This window comes from Thamnophis elegans, chromosome 4 (assembly GCF_009769535.1).
Source record: "Thamnophis elegans isolate rThaEle1 chromosome 4, rThaEle1.pri, whole genome shotgun sequence".
Taxonomy (NCBI): domain Eukaryota; kingdom Metazoa; phylum Chordata; class Lepidosauria; order Squamata; family Colubridae; genus Thamnophis; species Thamnophis elegans.
In genome coordinates, this window is record NC_045544.1 from 49,994,014 (window position 1) to 50,017,244 (window position 23,231).

At 46.4% G+C, this 23,231-nt stretch overlaps 1 protein-coding gene across 5 annotated transcripts in view; it reads left to right on the forward strand.

The window, feature by feature from the left end:
* The window catches only part of PHACTR2 (phosphatase and actin regulator 2), a 136,203-nt gene that overhangs the window by 104,509 nt on the left and 8,463 nt on the right, over nt 1-23,231 (forward strand). For all 5 annotated transcript variants that reach the window (XM_032215425.1, XM_032215427.1, XM_032215429.1 and 2 more), the window contains 3 exons: nt 3,619-3,680; nt 4,453-4,590; nt 19,665-19,741. In XM_032215425.1, the coding sequence (XP_032071316.1) occupies nt 3,619-3,680; nt 4,453-4,590; nt 19,665-19,741 (277 nt within the window). The remainder of the gene's footprint in view (nt 1-3,618; nt 3,681-4,452; nt 4,591-19,664; nt 19,742-23,231) is intronic.

Consider the following 23,231-nt stretch of genomic DNA (forward strand, 5'->3'; position numbering starts at 1 on the left):
GGCCTGGTGAGATTTGAACCGCTGAGCTGCAGATCACAGTCAGCTAAAGTGGCCTGCAGTACTGCGCCCTAACCACTGCGCCACCTCGGCTACATTTGGCAGAAATACTGCATAATTTGCTACCGCCTATATACCAGATACTAGATGAGCTCTAACATTTAATTCATGCACCCAAAATTAGTATCAAAGTTCCAAAACAGCCAAACAACAAATGCTTAAAAGTGGATAGGAATTATGTACAGAAATATAGTGATGGGTGTTCTGCTCAACTCTTAACATGTAGTGAGAGATCTTAGCTCTTAGTTCATTAATCTTAAGATGCACAGGCACAGTTTAAGAATACCTAAACATGTCATAAATTTTCCACCTTGTTTCTAGTGGCAGCTTTCTAGATGAATAGCAAGAGATTTACTATCCTAATGGCAATCAATGAGGAAGATTGGGCATCTTCATTAAGCATGTGCATTACCATTCTCTGAACAGTACAGGTTGCTGGAATTATATAAATGCACAGAGATAGTGCAAGTAAAAACAGAAGCTGTGATTATATTGCTATCATTATAGTAATGATGGACAGAAAAGTTCTTGCACAGTCAAGAGTTATCATAAGTTGAAGACAAGCCACAGGTACGGTGGCATAGGCTAACCAATCTCAGCGTGTTTGCTTCACTCTGTTGCTTCTCTTTGTTCATTCCACTTGCTTTTTAAATAGGGCAAGCATTTTTTTTCTAGGTCTCAAATATATAAATATTCTCACCAGTACAATCCTTGGAAGCTCCTACCATTCAATTGTATAAGGCATGTGTGGTCCTTTCTAAATTGAGATAAACTTGGGAGATACCACTCATGATTTTACCAACATATATATATGTTGTATTTGTGCTGATAAATAAATAAAGGGAGACTAGTATAGATCTATTTCAAGCTATTTAGCTCTCATCAGCTAGCCATACCCTTACTGGGAATCGAACCTGTGCTGTATTGCATCTTAGGCAGATGTGTTAACCACTAAGCCACAGAGCTCGACTCCTTATCAGCCAAGCCAGGGTGAAAGGTATCTATTTAGATTTACAACCCCCGGTATGCCCAAATATGGGAGGAAGATCACTACTTCCATTCTCTGTCCTTCGGCTCGTCACAAGAGACCATCTATCTATCTATCTATCTATCTATCTATCTATCTATCTATCTATCTATCTATCATCTATCATCTATCTATCTATACATACATACACATACATACATACATACATGTGTGTTTGTGTGTGTGTTATATACATGTGTGTGTGTGTGTGTTATATATATATATATATATATATATATATATATATATGTTATATATGTTATATGTTATATGTTATATATATATAAAATCACATATGGCTTCAGAAAAAGCAGAAAACTTTATGCCAATGAAGAAGGATGAGAGTGAAGGGAGAAAAAGAAATGATTTTCCCCCAACACATCATCATTAGATAGAATAATCTTTTTTTTTTTTTAAGAGAACTTTTTTATTTTTCTTTAAAAAAAACAAACACAAATATGTCATCATTTGTCAATCATTAAGACATTGAAATACAATTTTTTTTTGTTGTGTGTACCCCTCCCTCCCTCCACCCCCCCATCCCCCCTCCTCCTTCCCCCCCCGACTTCCCAGAACCCGTACACGGTATGGATTTTTAACTAACACAGTCTAAAATCTATTGAGAAAAAAAAAATAAAGAAATTAATGACATTCTAGATTGAACTTAGCTTCTTCTTACTGAACTAACTTTTAACAGTTTAAATCATTTCTGATCTTAAGCATAGGCTAACTGGAATTTCTTAGTCCCGTATTTATTTTGTATATAGTCAATCCATTTTTTCCAGTCTCGTTTATATCTCTCATTTGAATGATCTTTGAGATATGCCGATATTTTAGCCATTTCAGCTAAGTTTGTTACTTTCAATGTCCATTCTTGGATTGTAGGCAAGTCTTCCTTCTTCCAATATTGCGCCACCAACAGTCTTGCTGCAGTTATCAGGTGCAGAATCAAATTGGTCTCTACCACTGTAAAATCAGTACATATACCTAGTAAAAATAACTGAGGAATAAACTTTATCCTTTTTTTAAAAACGTTTTGCATGACCCACCATATTTTTATCCAAAATGCCTTAACCTTTTGGCAGGTCCACCATATATGATAATATGTAGCATCGAGAGAACCACACCTCCAACATTTAGGCTGTACATTCGGATACATAGAAGCCAACTTTTTAGGATCTAAATGCCATCTATAAAACATCTTGTAAAAATTTTCTCTCAGATTTTGAGCTTGTGTAAATTTCACATTTCTTACCCAAATTCTTTCCCATGTATCCAACATTATTGGTTCCTCAATATTTTGAGCCCATTTTATCATACAATCTTTAACTAATTCTGTTTCCGAATCCATCTGTATTAATACATTATATATCCTCTTTATATGCATTAAGCTTTGATCTCTTATTTGTTTAAACAGATTATCCTCAACTTGAATAAAGCCAATTTTTTGATCTATTTTCCACCTAGCCTGTAATTGCCCATACTGGAACCATGTTTGAACTACCTTCTCCTCTTTTAATACCTCTAAAGATTTTAATTGTAATACCCCCCTTTCCGAGGTAAGAAGCTGTCTGTAAGTAAATCTGTCCTGTTTTTGTGCTGTATTCATATTTTCAATTGCATGTCTAGGAATTGCCCACATGGGTATCTTGTCATTTAATTTATATTGGTATTTCTTCCAAACCCGCAATAAAGCATTTCTCAAAATATGACTTTTAAAGTTCTTATCCAATTTTTTGTTGAATAACAGGTAAGCATGCCAACCAAATACCAGATCGTGTCCCTCAATGTTCAATATTCTATCATTAGTTAAATGAATCCAATCACTAATTACAGATAATGCCACTGCATCATAATATAGTTTTAAATTAGGTAGTTTCAATCCTCCTCTCTCACGTACATCTTGCATTATTTTCATCTTTACCCTCGGCTTCTTTCCTGCCCACACAAATTTGTTGATACCCTTCTGCCATTCTAAAAGGTTCGCATCTTTTTTAAGTATAGGTAACATTTGGAAAAGAAATAAAAATTTTGGTAAAATGTTCATTTTCACTGCCGCTATCCTGCCCAGCAAAGATAAGTGCAATTTCTCCCATTTTTTCATCTCTGTCTGTATGCTATGCCAAAGTGGTTCATAATTATGCTTATATAATTTCCCATTTGAAGTTAAAATGTTAACTCCAAGATATTTGACTTTTTTAACTAGATAGAATAATCTTTTAACACACCTATTGCTCCCTTGGAAGGCCCTCTATTTGAACCTTAGGAATAGAAAATAATGGAGGCTGCCTACTCTCTCTTCCTTATTTCTTAATGCAGAAATATAGAAATTATATAGAATGCAGATATACTATAGAAACCTTATCCTATGACTGATCATAGAAATGAGAAGACTGGCTTAAGAAATGAAAGAAAATGCAACTTAGAATCAAATTAATACATTAATGAGGATTATTTTCCTACGTTGTAACAAGTCTGTCACTTATTTATCATGCCATAACTATGCCTATGTTTCTTCTTTCATCTGAAAATAGAAAAGAATGAAGAAGAAGAACAAGAAGCTAAAAGAGAATTGAAGCGCAGTCTCAGCCGAAAGGTAAATTAAATGTTTTGTTCAACAGAACATCCTTTGCATTCTTTCTTTATTTGTGTCAGAAACACCTACAAAGTATAGACGTATAACATTCAACACTGAGCAAATAAAATGGGCATAAAATAGCTAATAAAAATATAGCATGTGTAAAAAGTATGTAAAATACAGGTAGTTCTCGATTTACAAGTTATTTTAGTGACCGTTCAAAGTTACAATGGCACTGAAAAAAGTGACTTATGACCATTTTCCCCACTTATGACCATTGCAGCATCATGTGATTCTCATTTAGCTGCTTGACAACTGACTCACCTCTATGATGATTGCAGTGTCCTAGGGTCATGTGTTCCCCTTTTGCGACCTGACAAAAAAAGTAAATGGGGAAACCAGATTCACTTAACAGCTGTGTCACTAATTTAACAATGGCAGTGATTCACTTAACAAATTTGGCAGGAAAAGTCGTAAAATGGGGCAAAATTCATTTAACAAATTTTTAACTTAACAACATAAATTTTGGGCTCAGTTCTGGTTGTAAATTGAGGACTACCTGTAAATGGGATCAAACCTAAATGATGGTTTTAGGCCATGTTGATACTATTTTCTCTCACCAGCATGAGGTCTATCAAGTGGAAGCTATCAGTGAATTTCCTTCATCAACATTTTACCTTTGTGTTTAATTTTTTTTTTAATTCTATGTCCTGTCGATGGTGTTTGTATTAGGTTAACCCTAACCTCCAGATTCTTTGGGAGGGAGTTTATTAAATTTGCTTTTTTGCAGCTTAGTTTGAGACCAACAGTGGCTGAACTTCAGGCGCGAAGAATCCTACGATTTAATGAATATGTGGAAGTAACAGATTCACCAGATTATGATCGACGTGCTGATAAACCCTGGGCAAGATTAACACCTGCAGACAAGGTAAGAGGCATAAACCTTGCATGAATTGGAGTGAGTGAGTAAGTAAGTTAGTGAGTGGATGAATGAATGGCTGAAGAGCTGAAATTTCTCCATAGTGAGGGGAGAGGAGTATCCAGAATGGGTTGACCTTATCCTCTCGTGATTGGATTGAGTCAGATAAGCTCTTTGGGCAACGCCCCCTGGTACCAGGAATCCCCAGTTTTTCTGACTCAATCGATCGTGAAAGGTTGCTCATTCTGGATCTCCAGCAATTTACTAGGATTTAAGGGGAATTCAGTTGGACCCGTCGAGCTTTGCCTCCCTGCTCCGCGCACAGCCTCCTCCTGCAGGATTGGGACTGCCACTAGCCCCCCGGGGCGGCACACTGCCCTGGCCACTGAGCACATCTGAAGACACTCAGTGAGGACCTTGGCCGGGCAGCAGGAGGACAGGCAAAAGCCTCTAGCAGGCAGCCCTACCGTTGAGGCTTGTAAGTCGCTGGAGCACTCCGTTGCTCCCCTCAAGGGTTGAGCGACGAACCGGGGCTTCCAAATGCCCTGGAGCGCCCGTGCTGCCTCCACGTGGCCAGAGGATCGTGAGGAAGCCGAAGAAGCCGTTCCTGGCCACAGCGGCATCGGAGAAGAGGCAGGAGGAAGAGAATCCGGCTGGGAGCGCGCGCGACAAGCTCCCTGGAGCACAAGCCGCTCTTCAGGCACTTTTAAATTTCGCGCCCCTTTGCAAGCTGGTCAGCGCCATTTTGAAGCCGGGAGGACCCACGTGGTCCAAGATGGCGGTGCCCAGCAGCTACCAGGAAGGAGAATCCCAGGCAGCTGCAAACATGGACTGCAGCCCCACCGGATGGGCAGAAGAGCAAGCATCCAGGTCAGTGGCTTCCCCAGAGACTGCCCGAGGAAGGCGGGGGGGAGAGGAAAGGCTAAATGCAAAACCAAGTACCTTTCCCCCAGGGCAGATCCAGAGGAAGGGGGGGTCACAAGCCTTCGAAGTATGAGCGGAGGAGGCATAAAGCTTTAGAGAGGCTCTGCAAGAAGGCTGCCAGCCATCAGGCCACCCCAGGCAAAGGGGGAGAAAATCCAGGCACTCCCTTATCCAGTGGAGGCTCAGTGGAGAATGCCAGCAAGGATCCCTATAGACACCTCAGGACTTTGGGGCTCTACTCAGGGGTGGCAATCCCCTACCACTCCTACTGTGGGGGCAGCCTTGCCTACTGGACTTCCCCTCTTGGGCAGTCCCCATCCTCAGGGGGGCATCAGCCCCAGCCAGACACCTCCCACAGGAGCCCCCAACTTCCAGGAGTTAATGATGCAGGCTTTTCAGCAATACATGGCAGCAGCATTCCAACAGCCACAGCCTCAGGGGGCCCCCCTCCCACCCACCCCCCAGGGCTCCTGAATTCCCAGAAGCTCAGGAGGAAGAGATTCACAGCTCCTCAGATTCATCCCAGGAGGACAGTGACAATGAAAGTGAGGAAGGCGAGATCAGGGAGGTCAAACTGTCAGAGGATGAAGGCATGCCTCCTCCTAAACCTACATTCACCGGGTTGTTCCAGCCCTCACTGTTTAAGTCCCTGCTCTTCAAGGCCAAGGCAACAGTCAAGCTAGGCAACAGAGCAGCAGAGGCCACACCTCAGCGCAAGGGTTTCTCAGCGGAGAACATCTTCGATGAGCAGGCCATCGAGGCAGACACCGTTCCTACGCCCAAGACCTTCCTCGACCTGGTAAGGCGCCAATGGGCATCTCCTACAACTGGCCCCTCACCCTCCTCTTCAGACAGGGTGTTCTTCAGTGTGGACCAAGAACTGGCTAAGCTACTTGCGCAGCCCGCCATAGATGATCCAGTCGTGGCTCTTCATACATCTACCAACATGCCTGGGAAGCCAGAGGATGCCTTGAAGGTGGAGGACAAGAAGGCGGACCTCACCTTGCAGAGGGGTCATCAAGCAGCGGCCTGGGCTGTGAAAGCATCCACCACAGCCTCCTTCATCATCAGATCATCCTTGCTGTGGCTGCAGGAGCTACAGCAACATAGCAGATGCCCGGTCACATCAGGACATAAACAGGCTGGTAGCAGCCATCCAGTTCTCATCGGATGCCACCCTGACTGCAGCCAGATTTGCTTTCAGGGTGATTGCATCGTCGGTGGCATCATGCAGGCTGCTGTGGCTACGACAGTGGCAGGCGGAGGTTTGTCACAAGTGGTGCCTGGCTTCGGCCTCCTTCACAGGAGACTCCCTCTTTGGCTCAGCTCTGGACTGGTTCCTGATTGAGAACAAGGACAAGAGGAACGTCCTGGCCACTGCCCAGAAGAAAGGCAGCTTCAGGTCGACTCCATACCCCAGATGCTCCTACTCCCGGGGTCAGGACTCTGGTTCCTTCTTTCGGGGTCAGGACTGCTTTAGGGGGTCAGAGGCAGGGTTCTCTGGAAGCAGGCAGTACCAGGGGGGATTCCCTGCTAGGCAGAGGTACCCAGACAGACAGCAGAGAGGCAGGCAGCAGAAGCGGCCCTTTCAAGGGGGTGGAGGCGGAGGGGGGCGATCCTTCTGCAGAAATTAAAGCTAGGCCCAGCGTTCTCCCCATTGGGGGGTGCTTAGCGTACTTCGCCGACCGCTGGGACATCATCTCCTCTGACAGGTGGGTGCAGAAGACCATCAGGCATGGCCTTTCACTCGAATTTCTTTCCAGTCCCCCAAGCTTCTTCCGGATATGTCCGGTTTCTAAGAACCCGACCCGGAGGTTGCTGATGCAGGAGGCCATCTAACACCTGTTGGAGATCAGGGCGATCCAGCCGGTGCCTCCAGAGCAACAGGGTCAGGGGCACTACTCCATTCTGTTTGTCATCCCCAAGGCCTCTGGGGGCTGGAGAGCGATCCTTGACCTGAAGCGCCTGAACCGTTCCATCCGCTATAGGAGGTTCAAGATGCACTCCCTGCACTCTATCTTGGAGGGGGTTAGACAGGGAGACTTTCTCACTTCCATAGACTTCACTGAGGCCTATCTGCACATTCCCATTGCCCAGGATCACCGCAGGTATCTCAGATTCTGCTACATGGGACACCACTATCAGTACCGGGCCCTCCCCTTCGGGCTGTCTTCGGCCCCAAGGGTATTCACAAAGGTAATGGCAGCGCTGGCAGCGCACCTGAGACAGGTCCCGGTGCGCATCCAATGTTACCTGGATGACCTGCTTCTGCAGTCATCTTCCTTTAGGGGCGCCCTGCGAGACCTAGACGTCACCATGACAGTCCTGAGGGACCACAGGTTTACGGTGAACCTAGCCAAGAGTCACCTCCACCCCTCTACTAGTCTGATTCACCTAGGAGCCAGAATAGACACCCAGGTGGGCATGGTCTTCCTATCGCCTGACAAACAGATAGCGCTTAGACAGCTAGCCTCCTCGATAGCCAGGAAGCGCAAGGTGTCCTTAGCCACTCTGTCTAAACTACTAGGCACCATAGTCTCCGCCATTGGCATCGTTCCATGGGCTCGCCTCCACACCAGAGATCTCCAATGGTTCCTCTTGCCGTTCCAGCGAAGGCGCACGAGCTGTTCGCAGACCAAGGTACTTCTCCCGGTAGAGGTCTCCCGCTCCCTGACTTGTTGGATGTCCCCAGCGATCACGAAGGACGAAACCCTCTGGACACCAGACCGCTTGACGGTAACGACGGAAGCCAGTCTGACCGGATGGGGTGCCCATCTGCTGGCTCAGATGGTGCAAGGACAGTGGACTCAGGCGGAAGGGACTCACAACATAAACTGGTTGGAGCTCAGGGCGGTCCGCCTGGCCCTGTTACGGTTCCAGAACTCGGTCAGGGGCCAGCACATATTAGTCCTCACAGACAATATCACCACCAAGGCCCACATAAACAGGCAGGGGGGGACCAGATCAAGGACCCTCATGAAGGAGGCCAAATGTCTGGGTCAGTGGGCCGAAAGGAACCTCCGGTCTTTGTGGGCAGAACACATAGCGGGGGTGGACAACACCAGGGCCGACTGGCTCAGCCGGGCCGAGGTGGACAACTCAGAGTGGAGGCTGCAGCCTGCGATATTTGAGGAGGTGGCCGAGCGCTTTGGGCGCCCGGAGGTCGATCTCTTCACCACTCCCCTCAACACTCAGCTCCCGAGGTTCTTCTCCAGGTACCAGACACGGGGGGCGGAAGGGACGGATGCTCTGCGGAGCTCATGGCCCAGGGGTATTTTGTATGCCTTTCCTCCCTTGCCCCTGATTCCCAGCGTCATATGGAAGATCCTTCAGGAGGGGGCGGAAGTGGTTCTGTTGGCTCCTCATTGGCCCCGGAGGCCTTGGTTTGCCGATCTCCAGTCTCTGTTGGTGGAGAGGCCCTGGAGAATCCCCCAGGAGAGGATATCCCTCAGCCAGGGGTCGCTGGAGCACACGGATCCTCAATGGCTCCAGTTGACCGCTTGGCGATTGAGCGGAGCATCCTGAGGAAAGACCTCTTCTCCACCACGGTGATAAGGACTATCCAGGCCGCCCGCAGACCCTCCGCGGAGCGCATCTATGGCTCCACGTGGCGGGCCTTTGACTCTTGGTGCAACTCCCGGGGGTACAGCCCCATCCAGGCTACGGTGCCACAGGTTCTGGACTTCCTCCAGGCAGGCCTGGATAGAGGGTTAGCTCCTAACACAATTAGGAGACAGGTTACAGCCATCTCATCAGTTCTCCTGTGTGGCAGAAACCAGAGTTTGACGCACCACCCCATGGTCAGGCAATTCCTTAAGGGGGCCTCCAATCTCAGACCACCTACGGTACACAGGTATCCTTCCTGGGACTTACACAGGGTATTGGATGTTCTAATGGGCGCTCCGTTTGAGCCATTACAAACAGTTTCCCTTAAGTTCCTGACCCTGAAGGTGGCGTTCCTGGTGGCCATCACCTCCGCCAGGCGGATATCCGAACTGCAAGCGCTGTCCACCAGGGAGGATCTCTGTGTCTTCCACCAAGACAGGGTGGTGTTACGGCTGGATCCGTCCTTCATCCCCAAGGTGTGCTCCTGCTTCCATCGAGCCCAGGAACTGATTTTGCCCAACTTCTGTCCGGACCCTTCTCACCCATTGGAGAGGAAGTGGCACACTCTGGATGTAAGGAGGGCTCTGAGGATTTACCTCAGGTGAACCAGGCCAAACAGGAAATCCGAAGCCCTGTTTGTCTCCTTCCAACCAGGATCCCTGGGTAACAAGGTAACTTCCATCACTATTGGCAGGTGGTTGCAAACCTGCATTGCCACTGCGTACCAATCACAGGGTTTACAGACACCAAATCATATCACAGCCCACTCCACGTGGAGTGCAGCCACATCCATGGCCTGGGCCACACAAGCATCCCTGGCTGAAATCTGCAGGGCAGCCACGTGGGCTTCCCCCTCTCCCTTTGTTAGGAACTATAAGTTGGACTCCTTTGCCACGCCAGAAACCTCGTTCGGCCGCAGGGTGTTGCAGGCAGTTCACAGGGCAGGACCTACGCCTCAACAGGCCTGAGTGGGGGACACGGGGCCTCAGGGGTCTCCCTCCCTAGGGACGTGCAGGCTTTGGTACGTCCCATCCTGGGTACTCCTCCCCCCTCACTATGGAGAAAGGGTGTTGGTACTTACCTGATACGCCTCTTCTCATAGTGGGGGGAGGAGTATCCAGTCCCTCCCTGACTATGTTTGTATGACTAAGTGTTATGTTCATTGTTTATGTAGTTATATAAATATTGATGTTGAAGACAATAAAAGCTAAAAACTGAATCAAGAGTCTGGAGTGAATGATGCAACGAGTTGGATAGAGCTCTTCGTCATTAAAACTGGGGATTCCTGGTGCCAGGGGGCGTTGTCCAAAGAGCTTATCTGACTCAATCCAATCACGAGAGGATAAGGTCAACCCATACTTGATACTCCTCCCCCCACTATGAGAAGAGGCGTATCAGGTAAGTACCAACCCCTTTTAAATACATTGTCTTTCTGTATCTCAAAATAATTCTCCATTAATTAAGATTTCATGAACCCCAGACATGATTTGTTTTATTGTGATTGTTCTAGAATTATTTAAAAACAAATTGTACAATTTTGTTCAGAAGGAGCAGTGCACTAAATCTGGGTCCCTTGTCTCTGAGTAATTATTTTTCATATCATAGTATTTGTGGAATGTTGGAATATAGGTAGTCCTTTGTTTGACATTGTTCATTCAGCGATTGTTCAGAATTACAGTGGTGCTGAATGAAGGGACTTACAACCTGGGCCCGAAGTTACAACTGTTGTATAACTACTCACTCCACAGTCACATGATGAAAATTCAGGCACCTGGCAATTGCTCACCCTTATGACCTCCAGTATCTCTAACTAACAACTTGTTGGGTTTATGCCAATAACATTATGCTTCCATATATCTTGTGTTTTTTTATTGTTTCCAATCTTGTGTTTTATATCTCTCTCTAGAGTAGAACATGCTGAAGTTCTAGGAACAGTGGGGTTTTTTGAGAGAGAGAGAGAGGGGGGGGGGGTAGACATATATTTTAGGCCTATGTTAATTGTAAAGGAAATTCTACCAGAATGATATATGAAATAACTCTGAATTATTCCTCAGCAATGATTTGATAGATTTGAAACTCAGAGTAATTTTGGGGACCTCTCTCTATTTTGAGTAGTATGTTTCTCTTAATATACTTTATGGGTTTAGTTTAGTTTAGTTTAGTTTATTAGTTTTGTATGCCGCCCACTCCCGAAGGACTCCGGGCGGCTTACAATAAAAAGGGAAGGGGGATAAATATGGACTATAAAACACATAAAACAAAAAAATTAAATGGGAAGCCTCTGCCGAAATCCTTTTTTAGGATGACAGATGAAGTAAATTTAAAAGATATATGGAGAGAAAGAAATGCTAAAAAAGAACAATACACCTTCTACTCAAACAGACATTCTTCATTTTCTAGAATAGATATGATATGGGTCTCAACGGAGTTGAGCTCCAACATAAAAGAAATTGAGATTGGAGCAAGTACCTGGGCGGACCACAATCCAATTTTAATTAAATGGAAAGGCCAAAGGGCAAGACCTAGATGGACACTAAATAACACTATATTGAAAGAAAAAGAGTTTGTACAAAAAATGGAAAAAGAGCTAGTCCTCTTCCTTAAAGAAAATAGGAAAGAAGACACATCGTTGCAGAATCTCTGGGATACAATGAAGGCTGTTATCAGAGGTTTGACAATAGACTACACAAGGAAGAGAAACTTAAAGAAAAGACAAATGCATAAAGCTTTAGATAACGACTATAAAATACTTGAAAGAGAACTACAGAGAGCACCACAAAAAAAAGATGTCAAAATAAAAATGGACATAATTAAACACAAAATGGACCTATTTGAAAAGGAAGAACTGGCACAAAAAATTAGAGGTGCCAAACAGAATTATTTTGAAAATGCGAATAAGCCAGGCAGGTGGTTGGCATATAAGATGAAAAAAGAGAGAAACAAAGAAAATAGTTCAACCAAGAGATAAACAAGGAGAAATTCAGTATGGAAATATTGAGAAAAAAAGTATTATACAAGACTATTATGCTAAACTCTATGAACAAGAGAAGGTGGAGGAGGGACGAGTTAAAAAGTACTTACAAGATGCCAATCTCCCCCAGGTACCAGACGAAACTAGAACAATGTTAGAAAGTAAAATAACAATGATGGAGCTAACAGAGGCACTTAAAAAACAAAACAACGGGAAAGCTCCAGGACCAGATGGACTACCGGTGGAATTCTACAGAACATTTGAAGAAACACTGACCTTCCCACTTCTACAAGTCATGAATGAAGTGATGTCTGAGAGCAAAATACCGAAGTCATGGTCAGAAGCGTATATCACACTACTACCCAAGGAAGAGACTGATCCAACACAAATCAAGAATTATAGGCCAATCTCCTTATTAAATTCAGACTACAAGCTATTTGCATCTATACTAGCTGAGAGACTTAAAAAATACTTAAATGGCTTCATCCACTCAGATCAAAATGGCTTCTTACCTAAAAGACAAATTAAAGACAATACGAGAATGATTTTGAATACCTTGGAATATTATGAGGCCCATCCTGAAAAGCAAATGGCACTGATGTTCCTCGATGCGCAGAAGGCCTTTGACAATGTGAATTGGCAATTTATGTTTTTGCAACTGGAGCAGATGAATTTTGGCAAGAAATTCACTCAAACTATACGAATGATATATCAGAAACAAGCAGCAAAGATAATGGTAAATGGAGAACTAACAGATCCGATTGAAATAAAGAGAGGTACGAGACAAGGCTGCCCACTATCACCACTACTTTTTGTCCTAACACTAGAGGTATTAAACAGAAAGATCAGAGAAGAAGAAGAAATAAGAGGAATGAAAATTAAGAGAGAAGAGTATAAATTACAAGCGTTTGCAGACGACTTAGTTTTTATTCTTGAAGATCCATTAGAAACAGCACCCAAATTGCTGGAAAGAATAGAGGAATATGGAGAAGTAGCAGGCTTGAAAATAAACAAAGATAAAACAAAGATCATGACAAAGAATATCCCAGCAACACAAAAGAAAGAGCTGTCAGAAATGTTGCAGATTCAAAATACAAGCAAGGTTAAATATTTGGGGATACACTTATCACCTAGATGTAGCACTCTTAAAGAACTATACCAGACTAAAACGACAAATAGCAATTGACTTGGAGAAATGGGAAAATTTGCACTTATCAATGATGGGAAGAATTTCTACAATTAAAATGAACATTCTACCTAGAATTCTATACCTGTTTCAGACAATCCCAATCAGATTGGGTAAGGACTTTTTTCAAGATCTAAATAAAATAGTTTTGAAATTTATTTGGCAAGGGAAAAAAGCAGAGAATAAAACTTAAATTACTACAAGATGCTAGATCTAGAGGAGGATTTGCGCTACCTAATTGGGAGCTATACTATCAGGCAACAAACTTGATGTGGATTAAGGAATGGATATCATTAAAAAACTCTAGATTATTGAAAGTAGAAGGTCACGACTTACTGTTGGGATGGCATGCTTTCTTATGGTATAAGGGAACTAAATCACATGGTTACTTTAGAAGACATTATATAAGGGAGGCGTTGTTGTTAAACTGGGAAAAGGTTAAAAGATTACACTATTTGAAAATTCCAGTCTGGATATCAACAATTGAAGCATTTTCATATCCAATAATATATAAAAAGGAACAAACAGTTAGATATATAGAATTATTGAATACAGAGGGTGAGCTCAAATCTATTCAAGAGTTGAAACAAGAAGGGATGGAAATGAACTGGTACTCATATGTACAGATACAATCTAGATATAATGAAGATAGAAAAACTAAAGGTCTTTATAATAAAATGACTGAGTTAGACAAAATTTTAACAGGTACTGATGAAAAAGTAATTTAAAAACTATATGGATATTTATTGGAGTTTAAATTGCATGAAAAACAAGTTAAAGAAACTATGATAGCCTGGGGAAAAAACTTTAAGTATGGGATTGACTTAGAGAATTGGCAGAAATTGTGGTCTCAAAATTATAAAATGACAATGTCTACTGCATATAGAGAAAACTTGTATAAGATGTTTTACAGGTGGCACTTACCCCCGACCAGAATCACAAGAATGTTCAAGAATAAATCAGAAAAGTGTTGGAAATGTCACCAGATACCTGGCTCATACTACCACATGTGGTGGACTTGCACTGAAGCTAAAAGATACTGGACTAAAATCCACATGTGGTTGGAGAAAATGACACACAAACAGACTTTAAACCAGAGGTCTTTTTATTGGGGATCATACCAGAAATCTACAACAAAGACTTAAAATATCTGATTGTAAATGTGTTAACAGCAGCCAGAATTGTATTTGCAAAAAACTGGAAAAACGAAACAATACCAAAAGAGGAAGAAGTTATCCGAAAAATAATGGACTGTGCTGAAATGAGTAAATTGACATTTGAAATTAGAGAGCAAGAGGATGAACAATTTTATAAGATATGGGATTTGTTTTATCGGTGGCTAGGGGGGGGGAAAAACTTTGGAAATGAAAAATGATATACTTATGCTTTAATTGAAGAAAGTAAATAATGATATAATTTTGCTGTGAAACAATCTAACAATGACACAATGAAGAATTAATATAAGGTCTGGTGATATAATGTATAAGGCTAAGAACTTATTATAATGATATTTCGCTGCTGATAAGCAATTCTAATAGGGGAACAAATGAAAACTGGTATATATAGGCAGCGATGTTTTGTTGAAAAATGAAGGAATAAGATCTCTGTTTGAAGGTATGAAATGCAGGGTTAACAATAAATATAAGTATACTTTCTAGGGAAAAATAATGCTAATGTTAACTGAATATATATTGTAGAATGGAAAGGTGGCCTTTAGTTATATTAGATGAAACATTTGAGATGGTAAATAATACTTGAAGATGCAGGTGTTAAAACAGTGGTCCCCAACCCCCGGTCCGCGGACCGGTGCTGGGCCGTGGAGTACCTGGCACCGGGCCGCGCAGCAGCCGGGGGCCATGATCGTCGCCGGAGGGGGGGAGCTGCGCGGAAGCACAGGAGCAAGTGAGGCGAGGAGGAAGAATCCCCCGCTACTACACCACCTCCGCCCCCTCCCCGAGTCAGCCGTCCCCTCAGTGAACGCCTCCGCCTCTTTCTCCTTTCTCGCCTCAGTCGGCTCGCCTGGAAGCAAGGCGAGGAGGGGGCGGACCATGCGCTGGAAGCGGAGCCCTTGGAGGCCCTGGCAGCTTCCCCGGCGGTCGTTGCTGGCCGCTCTCTTCTTTTTCTCGCTGTCCTCCTCGTTCCTCTACTTCGTCTATGTGGCGACCGGCATTGGCGCGGCGCGGTTGGAGAAAAAGCGGCTCAGTCGTCTCCGAGTTGCCCAGGGAGGGGCGGCGCGCCCGGGACGGAGACGGCGCTTCCCCGCCCGGCCTTGGCTTGTGAGAAGGAACGGCGGGAGAGAGAGAGAGAGAGAACGTCGGGCAGCCGAGGGCGGGGGGGGTCTTTTGAGGGGAGATGGGGGGTGCGCGATTTTGGCGCGTGTGCGCCCTCCACAGGCGTGGGTGGGGGGCTGAGAGGAGTCTAACGGTAGCACAGGAAAGGGGAGGGTATGAGCGCCGCCTGAGGTGGTGAGGGGCAGTCGCCAGATTCAGGCCACCGCTGCCGCTATTGCAGCGCATGGTGGAAAAGCGGCGGTCTTGCCCACCCCTTCCCTGCCTCCCGCCCACTCCAGTTGCCGCAGCCAGGGGTGGGGGCTCGGTGCCTGAAGTCTCTTGCCTCTCTTCCAAAATTTCGCCAACGGGCATCGGTGAAGCGCGCTCTTTCTCTTCCTCACAAAACACATTTCCTTTCCCCCCACGCGTAGTTATTGGCGATATGGACTCTTGGAGGCTGCGCTCCCGGGTCGCGTTTCCTTTTTGCAGCCCACGAGAATGCCTGGTTCTGAGCCTCAAAAAACGAGAGTTCTCTTAAGGCTGCAAAAAAGGAATATACTTTGGTCCTTGAAGCGCTTTTCCTGTTATTTGGACATTATATATATACATACGTACATACGTACGGTATGTATGTATGTATGTATGTATGTATGTATGTATGTATGTATGTATATATATATATATATATATATATATATATATATATATATATATGTCTGTAGTCCATAATATAGTGATGATTTTAAAAAAAATTAGTTGAGCACATGGAATCTTTTTTCTTTTAGTATATTTTGGAGGTGGGGGCCCACTTTGTTATTTAAGATAGTATCTCCTTTTATATATGGTAGTTTAATCAAAACAATCTGATATATAAACAATCAATGTGTCGTCGCGAACAACGCCCCCCCCCACCCCTGCGCACGCTCAGCGGGCCACGGTAAAATTATCAAAGGCTGACTGGTCCGCGGCGATAAAAAGGTTGGGGACCACTGTGTTAAAACACTTGTAACCAAACGACATGCTGCATGTGATGATGGTTTGTTTGTTTTTTTCTTTTTTTTTCTTTTTTTCTTTTTTCTTCCCCTTTTTTGGGTCCTTTCCCTTTTTTTTTTTTAAACCCTAGGTTATTGTGGTGTCTATTAAATGTATAACAGAGAGATACGGGGTGTGTGTATGGGGGGAAACGTAGTAGGGATGCACCTATAATCAAATGACATACTGTATGGGATGATGGGTTTTTTCTTTTCTTTTTGTGTGTGGGGTTTTTTTTTTCTTTTTTCCCTCTGCCTTTCTTTTTCTATTGTTATGTGATTATGTTGTCTATGTAACAAAACTAAAATAAAATTTTAAAAAAGGGAAGGGGGATAAATAAGACAATACAAAATTTAAAATACAACAACATTCACAATTAAAGTGGGGCTGGATACTTCAACAGTCCCAGGCCTGCCGGAACAGCCAGGACTTAGTAGCTTTACGGAAGTAGTAAGGGTCCGGATCTCAACGGGGGGTCGCCAGCCTGCATTGGCTGGCAGATGGAATCCGGAGAAGGCCTAGTCTGTGCGATTGAATCGGTCTTTGGGAGGTAATTGGCAGGAGGCGGTCTCTCAGGTAACCAGGTCCGATGCCATGCAGGGCTTTAAAAGTAACGACTAGCACCTTGAAGCGTGTCCAGAGACCAATGGGCAGCCAGTGTAGCTCGCGGAGGATAGGTGTAATGTGGGTGTACCTAGGTGCACCCACAATCGCTCACGCGGCTGCGTTCTGGACTAACTGAAGTCTTCGAACGCTCTTCAAGGGCAGCCCCATGTAGAGCGCGTTACAGTAATCCAGACTTGAGGTGACGAGGGCGTGAGTGACTATCCGAAGGGCCTCCCGGTCCAGGTAGGGTCGCAATTGGTGCACCAGGCGAACCTGGGCAAAGGTCCCCCTGGTCACAGCCGACAAGTGATGTTCTAACGTCAGCTGTGGATCCAGGAGGACTCCCAAATTGCGAACCCTCTCTGAGGGGCAAATGCTTTCACCCCCCCAGGCTAAGGGATGGAATAGCTGGACCATTTTTGGGAGGGAGCATCAATAGCCACTCAGTCTTGTCGGGATTGAGTGCAAGCTTGTTTGTTCCCATCCGGACCCTAACAGCCTCCAGGCACTGGTACATCACTTCTACTGCTTCACTGAGTTGGCACGGGGCGGACAGATACAGTTGCGTGTCATCCGCATCTTGGTGGTATTTAATCCCGTGCCGTCGTATGATCTCACCCAGGGGCTTCATGTAGATGTTAAGTAGGAGCGGGGACAGGACCGAACCCTGTGGCACCCCATAATTGAGGGGCCTAGGGGTCGACCTCTGCCCTCCGACCAACACCGACTGCGACCTGTCCGAGAGGTAGGAGGAGAACCACCGTAGGACGGTGCCTCCCACTCCCACCTCCCGTAACCGTCGCAGAAGGATACCATGGTCGATGGTATCGAAGGCCGCTGAGAGGTCAAGGAGCACTAGGATAGAGGAGTGACCCCTATCCCTGGCTCGCCAGAGATCATCGATCAGTGCGACCAAAGCAGTTTCCGTGCTGTAACCAGGCCTGAAACTGGACTGAAAGGAATCCAGATAATCGGTTTCATCCAAGGACCGCCGGAGTTGAAAGGCCACCACTTTCTCAACAACCTTCCCTACGAAGGGGAGGTTGGAGACTGGACGATAGTTACTTAGAATGGCTGGGTCCAGAGAAGGCTTCTTCAGGAGGGGTCTCACCACCACATCCTTTAGGAGGAGCGGGAAGGATCCCTCCCGGAGAGAGGTGTTAACTATCCTCTGGATCCAGCCACGTGTCACCTTCCTGCTGGTCGAGACCAGCCAGGAGGGGCACGGGTTCAGTATACATGTGGAGGCACTCACCGCTCCCATGGCCTTGTCCACTTTCTCAGGAGCGACAAGTTGAAACTCGCTCCATAAAATCCGCTCAAGACCTTCCCCCGGTACCTCGGCTGTTACCATGCAATTGGAGTCCAGATCTGTCCAAATTCGAGCGACTTTATCCATTAGAAACTGAACAAATTCCTCAGCTCTACCTTGTAAAGGGTCGTCCGCCTCCCTCCCTTTCAGGAGGGCGTGGGTTATTCTAAACAAGGCGGCTGGGCGCAATTCAGCGGATGCAATAAGAGCAGCAAAATGCGCACATTTCGCCGCCCGTATTGCCACAAGATAGGTCCTGATATAGGCTCTCATCAGTGCTCGGTCTGACTCAGAGTTACTGGCCCTCCAGTGGCGCTCTAGGCATCTCTTTTGGCGCTTCATCTCCCGGAGTTCCTTGGTAAACCAAGGAGCCCTCCTGGATCCGCAACCTCGGAGAGGCCGCAAAGGCGCAATCCGGTTTAGAGCCCCTGCCGCCGCTGTATTCCAGGCAGCGACTAAGGACTCCGCCGGGCTGTGGACGAGAGCGTCACGTATTTCTCCAAGTGCCGTCTGAAATCCCATAGGGTCCATCAGGCGCCTGGGGCGGAACCACCTAATCAGTTCCCCCTCCCTACAGTGGGGGATTGGTTTCCAAAAGTCAAGCCTCAGTAGGGAGTGATCAGACCATGACAAGGGCAAGATCTCAATGCCTTTCAAATCTAGATCACGTCTCCACTGCTCCGAGAGGAATACGAGGTCAAGCGTGTGACCCACTGAGTGAGTCGGCCCCCGAATTACTTGGGTCAAGTCCATGGCTGTCATGGAAGCCATGAACTCCTGCGCCCCATCAGAGTGCTAAGTTTAAGTGTTGCTTTTTAATTAAGCTTGAAGCACTACACTGTCCAATTTCACATAGTAAAATTTTCTATATAAAGTAAATACAGAATCACATATATAAATTGAACAAACAAATAAAACTCCATGTTATAAGAAGTGAAAAAGCAAGTTAGCTAAAAAGAGGACATATTAAAAGGGGACACAAACTATTATTCTGCAAAGCTTTTGACTAGCTCCCATAAACCCTTAGAAATTTAGCCAATGGTTGGGGATTATGAAATTTGGCTCACAAAATGTATTTTGCCACGTTTTTGTGATTGACCACTTTGTTGCATTGTAAGTACTAATGTATTTCCGTTTAAGACAATCTGAGATTACATTCATGTTTTCTTTCATCAGGCAGCAATACGGAAAGAATTGAATGAATTCAAAAGCACAGAAATGGAAGTACATGAAGAAAGTAGACAGTTTACAAGGTAAGAAACCATTCATGCACAAATAGCAAACTCTTTTAAAACAAGTTGCTCCTGAATCTTCAGATCATTTAATATTTATTGAGCCGAAGAGAGAACTTTTATCTGTAAACTAAGGGAAAAACATTGGATTATTAGTTTACCATTTATTGAAGATAAGAATCAATAAAAACTCACTAATTTATGAGAGATTGCTTCTTAAGCTTGAAATAGTTTATTTTCTGCATCTCAATAGATTGATTAATAGATTCAGATTCAGATTTCAGATTTAATTTATTTGTATGCCGCCCTTCTCCGGGAGGGACTCAGGGCGGCGAACAACTCAAAAGGGGAAAGGGGATACAAACACAATACATATAATTAAAATACACAAGAGTCATACGGCCATACAAGTCGAGAGGGGAGGGGAACTCATCAACCCCAGGCCTGCCGGCACAGCCAGGTTTTGACGGCTTTCCGGAAGGCCTGGAGAGGGGTGAGGGTCCGAATCTCCGCAGGGAGTTCATTCCAAAGGGCCGGAGCTGCAACAGAGAAGGCCCTCCCCCGGGTAGTAGCCAGATGGCATTGGCTGGTAGACAGAACCCGGAGGAGGCCGATCCTGTGCGAGCTAACGGGTCTGTGGGAGGTAATTGGCAGAAGGCGGTCTCTCAAGTACCCAGGTCCAATACCATGAAGGGCTTTATAAGTTACGACTAGCACTTTGAAGCGTATCCGGAGACCGATCGGTAACCAGTGCAGCTCGCAGAGGATAGGTGTAACGTGGGTGTACCGAGGTGCACCCACAATCGCTCGCGCGGCTGCATTCTGGACAAGTTGTAGTCTCCGAATACTCTTCAAAGGCTGCCCCATGTAGAGCGCATTGCAGTAGTCCAGTCTTGAGGTCACGAGGGCATGAGTGACTGTCGCGAGTGCCTCCCGGTTCAGGTAGGGGCGCAACTGGTGCACCAGGCGAACCTGGGCAAATGCCCCCCTGGTCACAGCCGACAGGTGATGTTCTAAGGTCAGCTGTGGGTCCAGGAGGACTCCCAAGTTGCGCGCCCTGTCTGAGGGCGTAAATTTTCACCCCCCAGCCTGAGTGATGGAATACTGGCCAAATTCTTGGGAGGGAAACACAACAGCCACTCGGTCTTGTCTGGATTGAGTACAAGCTTGTTAACTCCCATCCAGACCCTGACAGCCTCCATGCACTGGCACATCATGTCAACCGCTTCACTGAGTTGGCACGTGGCGGACAGATACAACTGAGTATCGTCCGCATATTGATGGTATTTTATCCCGTGCCGTCGAATGATCTCACCCAGTGGCTTCATGTAGATATTGAACAGAAGGGGGGATAGGACTGAACCCTGAGGGACCCCATATTTCAGGGGCCTAGGGGTCGACCTCTCTCCCCCAACTAACACCGACTGTGACCTGTCCGAGAGATAGGAGGAGAACCACCAAAAAACGGTGCCGCTCACTCCCACCTCTCGTAACCGTCGCAGAAGGATACCATGATCGATGGTATCGAAGGCCGCTGAGAGGTCAAGGAGCACTAGGATGGAGGAATAACCTCCATCCCTGGCTCTCCAGAGATCATCGGTCAGTGCGACCAAAGCGGTTTCCGTGCTGTAGCCAGGCCTGAATCCCGACTGAAAGGCGTCCAGATAATCGGTTTCCTCCAAGGACCGTCAGAGTTGAGAGGCTACCACTTTCTCAACAACCTTCCCAATGAAAGGGAGGTTGGAGACTGGCCGGTAGTTGTTCAAACTAGCTGGGTCCAACGATGGCTTCTTCAGGAGGGGTCTCACCACCGCTATCTTCAGTGCCGGTGGGAAGAAGCCCTCCCGAAGAGAAGCATTCACCATCGCCTGGATCCAGCTCCGCGTCACCTCCTTGCTGTTCGCGACCAGCCAGGAGGGACACGGGTCCAGTACACAAGTGGCAGTACTCACCGTTCTGATGGCCTTGTCCACTTCATCAGGAGCAACAGGTTGAAAGTCAGTCCAGAGATGTTGTTCAAGACCTTCCCCCGGTACCCCGGCTGGCTCTGCGCAATTGGAGTCCAGGTCCATCCGAAGCCGAGCAACTTTGTCCGCGAGGAACTGGACATATGCCTCTGCTCTACCTTGTAAGGGGTTATCCGCAACCCTCGTATTTAGGAGGGAGCGGGTCACCCTAAACAAGGCAGCAGGGCGTGACTCAGCGGACGCTATCAGAGCGGCAATGTGATTGTTCTTAGCTGTCTGTATTGCCGATAGATATGCTCCGATGCAGGTTTTCAAAAGTGCTCGGTCTGACTCGGATTTACTGGTCCTCCAGCGGCGCTCTAGGCGTCTCTTTTGGCGCTTCATCTCCCGGAGGTCCTCGGTAAACCAAGGGGCCCTCCTGGATCCACTGCCGCGGATCGGCCGTAAAGGCGCAATCCGGTGGAGAGCCTCAGACGCTACCGAGTTCCAAGTAGCAACTAAGGTCTCCACCGGACTGTGGGCGAGAGTATCAGGCATAACGCCAAGCGCCGTCTGGAAACCCTGAGGAGCCATAAGACGCCTGGGGTGGAACCACCTAATCGGTTCCTCCTCCCTACAGCGGGGGATTGGTCTCCGAAAGTCAAGCCTCAGTAGGAAGTGGTCTGACCATGACAGGGGCAAGATCTCACTACCCCTCAAACCAAGATCACAACTCCACTGCTCCGAGAGAAATACGAGGTCGAGTGTGTGACCCGCTGAGTGAGTCGGACCCTGGATTACTTGGGTCAAGCCCATGGCTGTCATGGAAGCCATGAACTCCTGTGCTCCATCAGAGTGTTCACCGAGCGAAGGCAAGTTGAAGTCCCCCAGTATCATAAGTCTGGGGAACTCAACTGCTAGCTCGGCTACTGACTCAAGGAGCAAGGGGAGGGCTGTTGTCACGCTGTTGGGAGGCAGGTACGTCAACAACAAGCCCACTTGACCTGCAAGGTCCATCTTCACCAGCAAGGACTCACACCCGACAAGCTCTGGAGCAGGGATCCTACGAGGAACTAAAGACTGTCGGATAACAATGGCCACTCCTCTGCCCCTTACCTGGGATCGCGGTTGATGAAGCACCTGAAAACCCTCTGGGCACATTTCTGTGTGGGAGACTCCTCCCTCCGGGCCCAGCCAGGTTTCAGTAATACATGCCAGATCTGCCCCCTCGTCTATAATTAGGTCCTGGACGAGGGGAGCTTTATGAACCACAGATCTGGCATTTAGCAACAGCAACCTGAGACCAGGGTCCTGACTACTCACGCCATCTTGCCTTGGAGTGGAACTCACAGGGCCGGAAGGGGGGATCCCTCTAATATAGGGAACCCTCCTTCCCCGGTAATGGCTTGCCCTGAAGTTCCCGCCATATCTGCCCCTCCCCATTATGACCCCTATGTTCCGGCCCACTCCCGCATCTGTGGTCCCTTCACTCACTCCCCCAGCTGCCGGATTCATCGGCAGGCCCTTCGACGCACACAACCGAGGGCCGCAACCAGGCCCGGGGC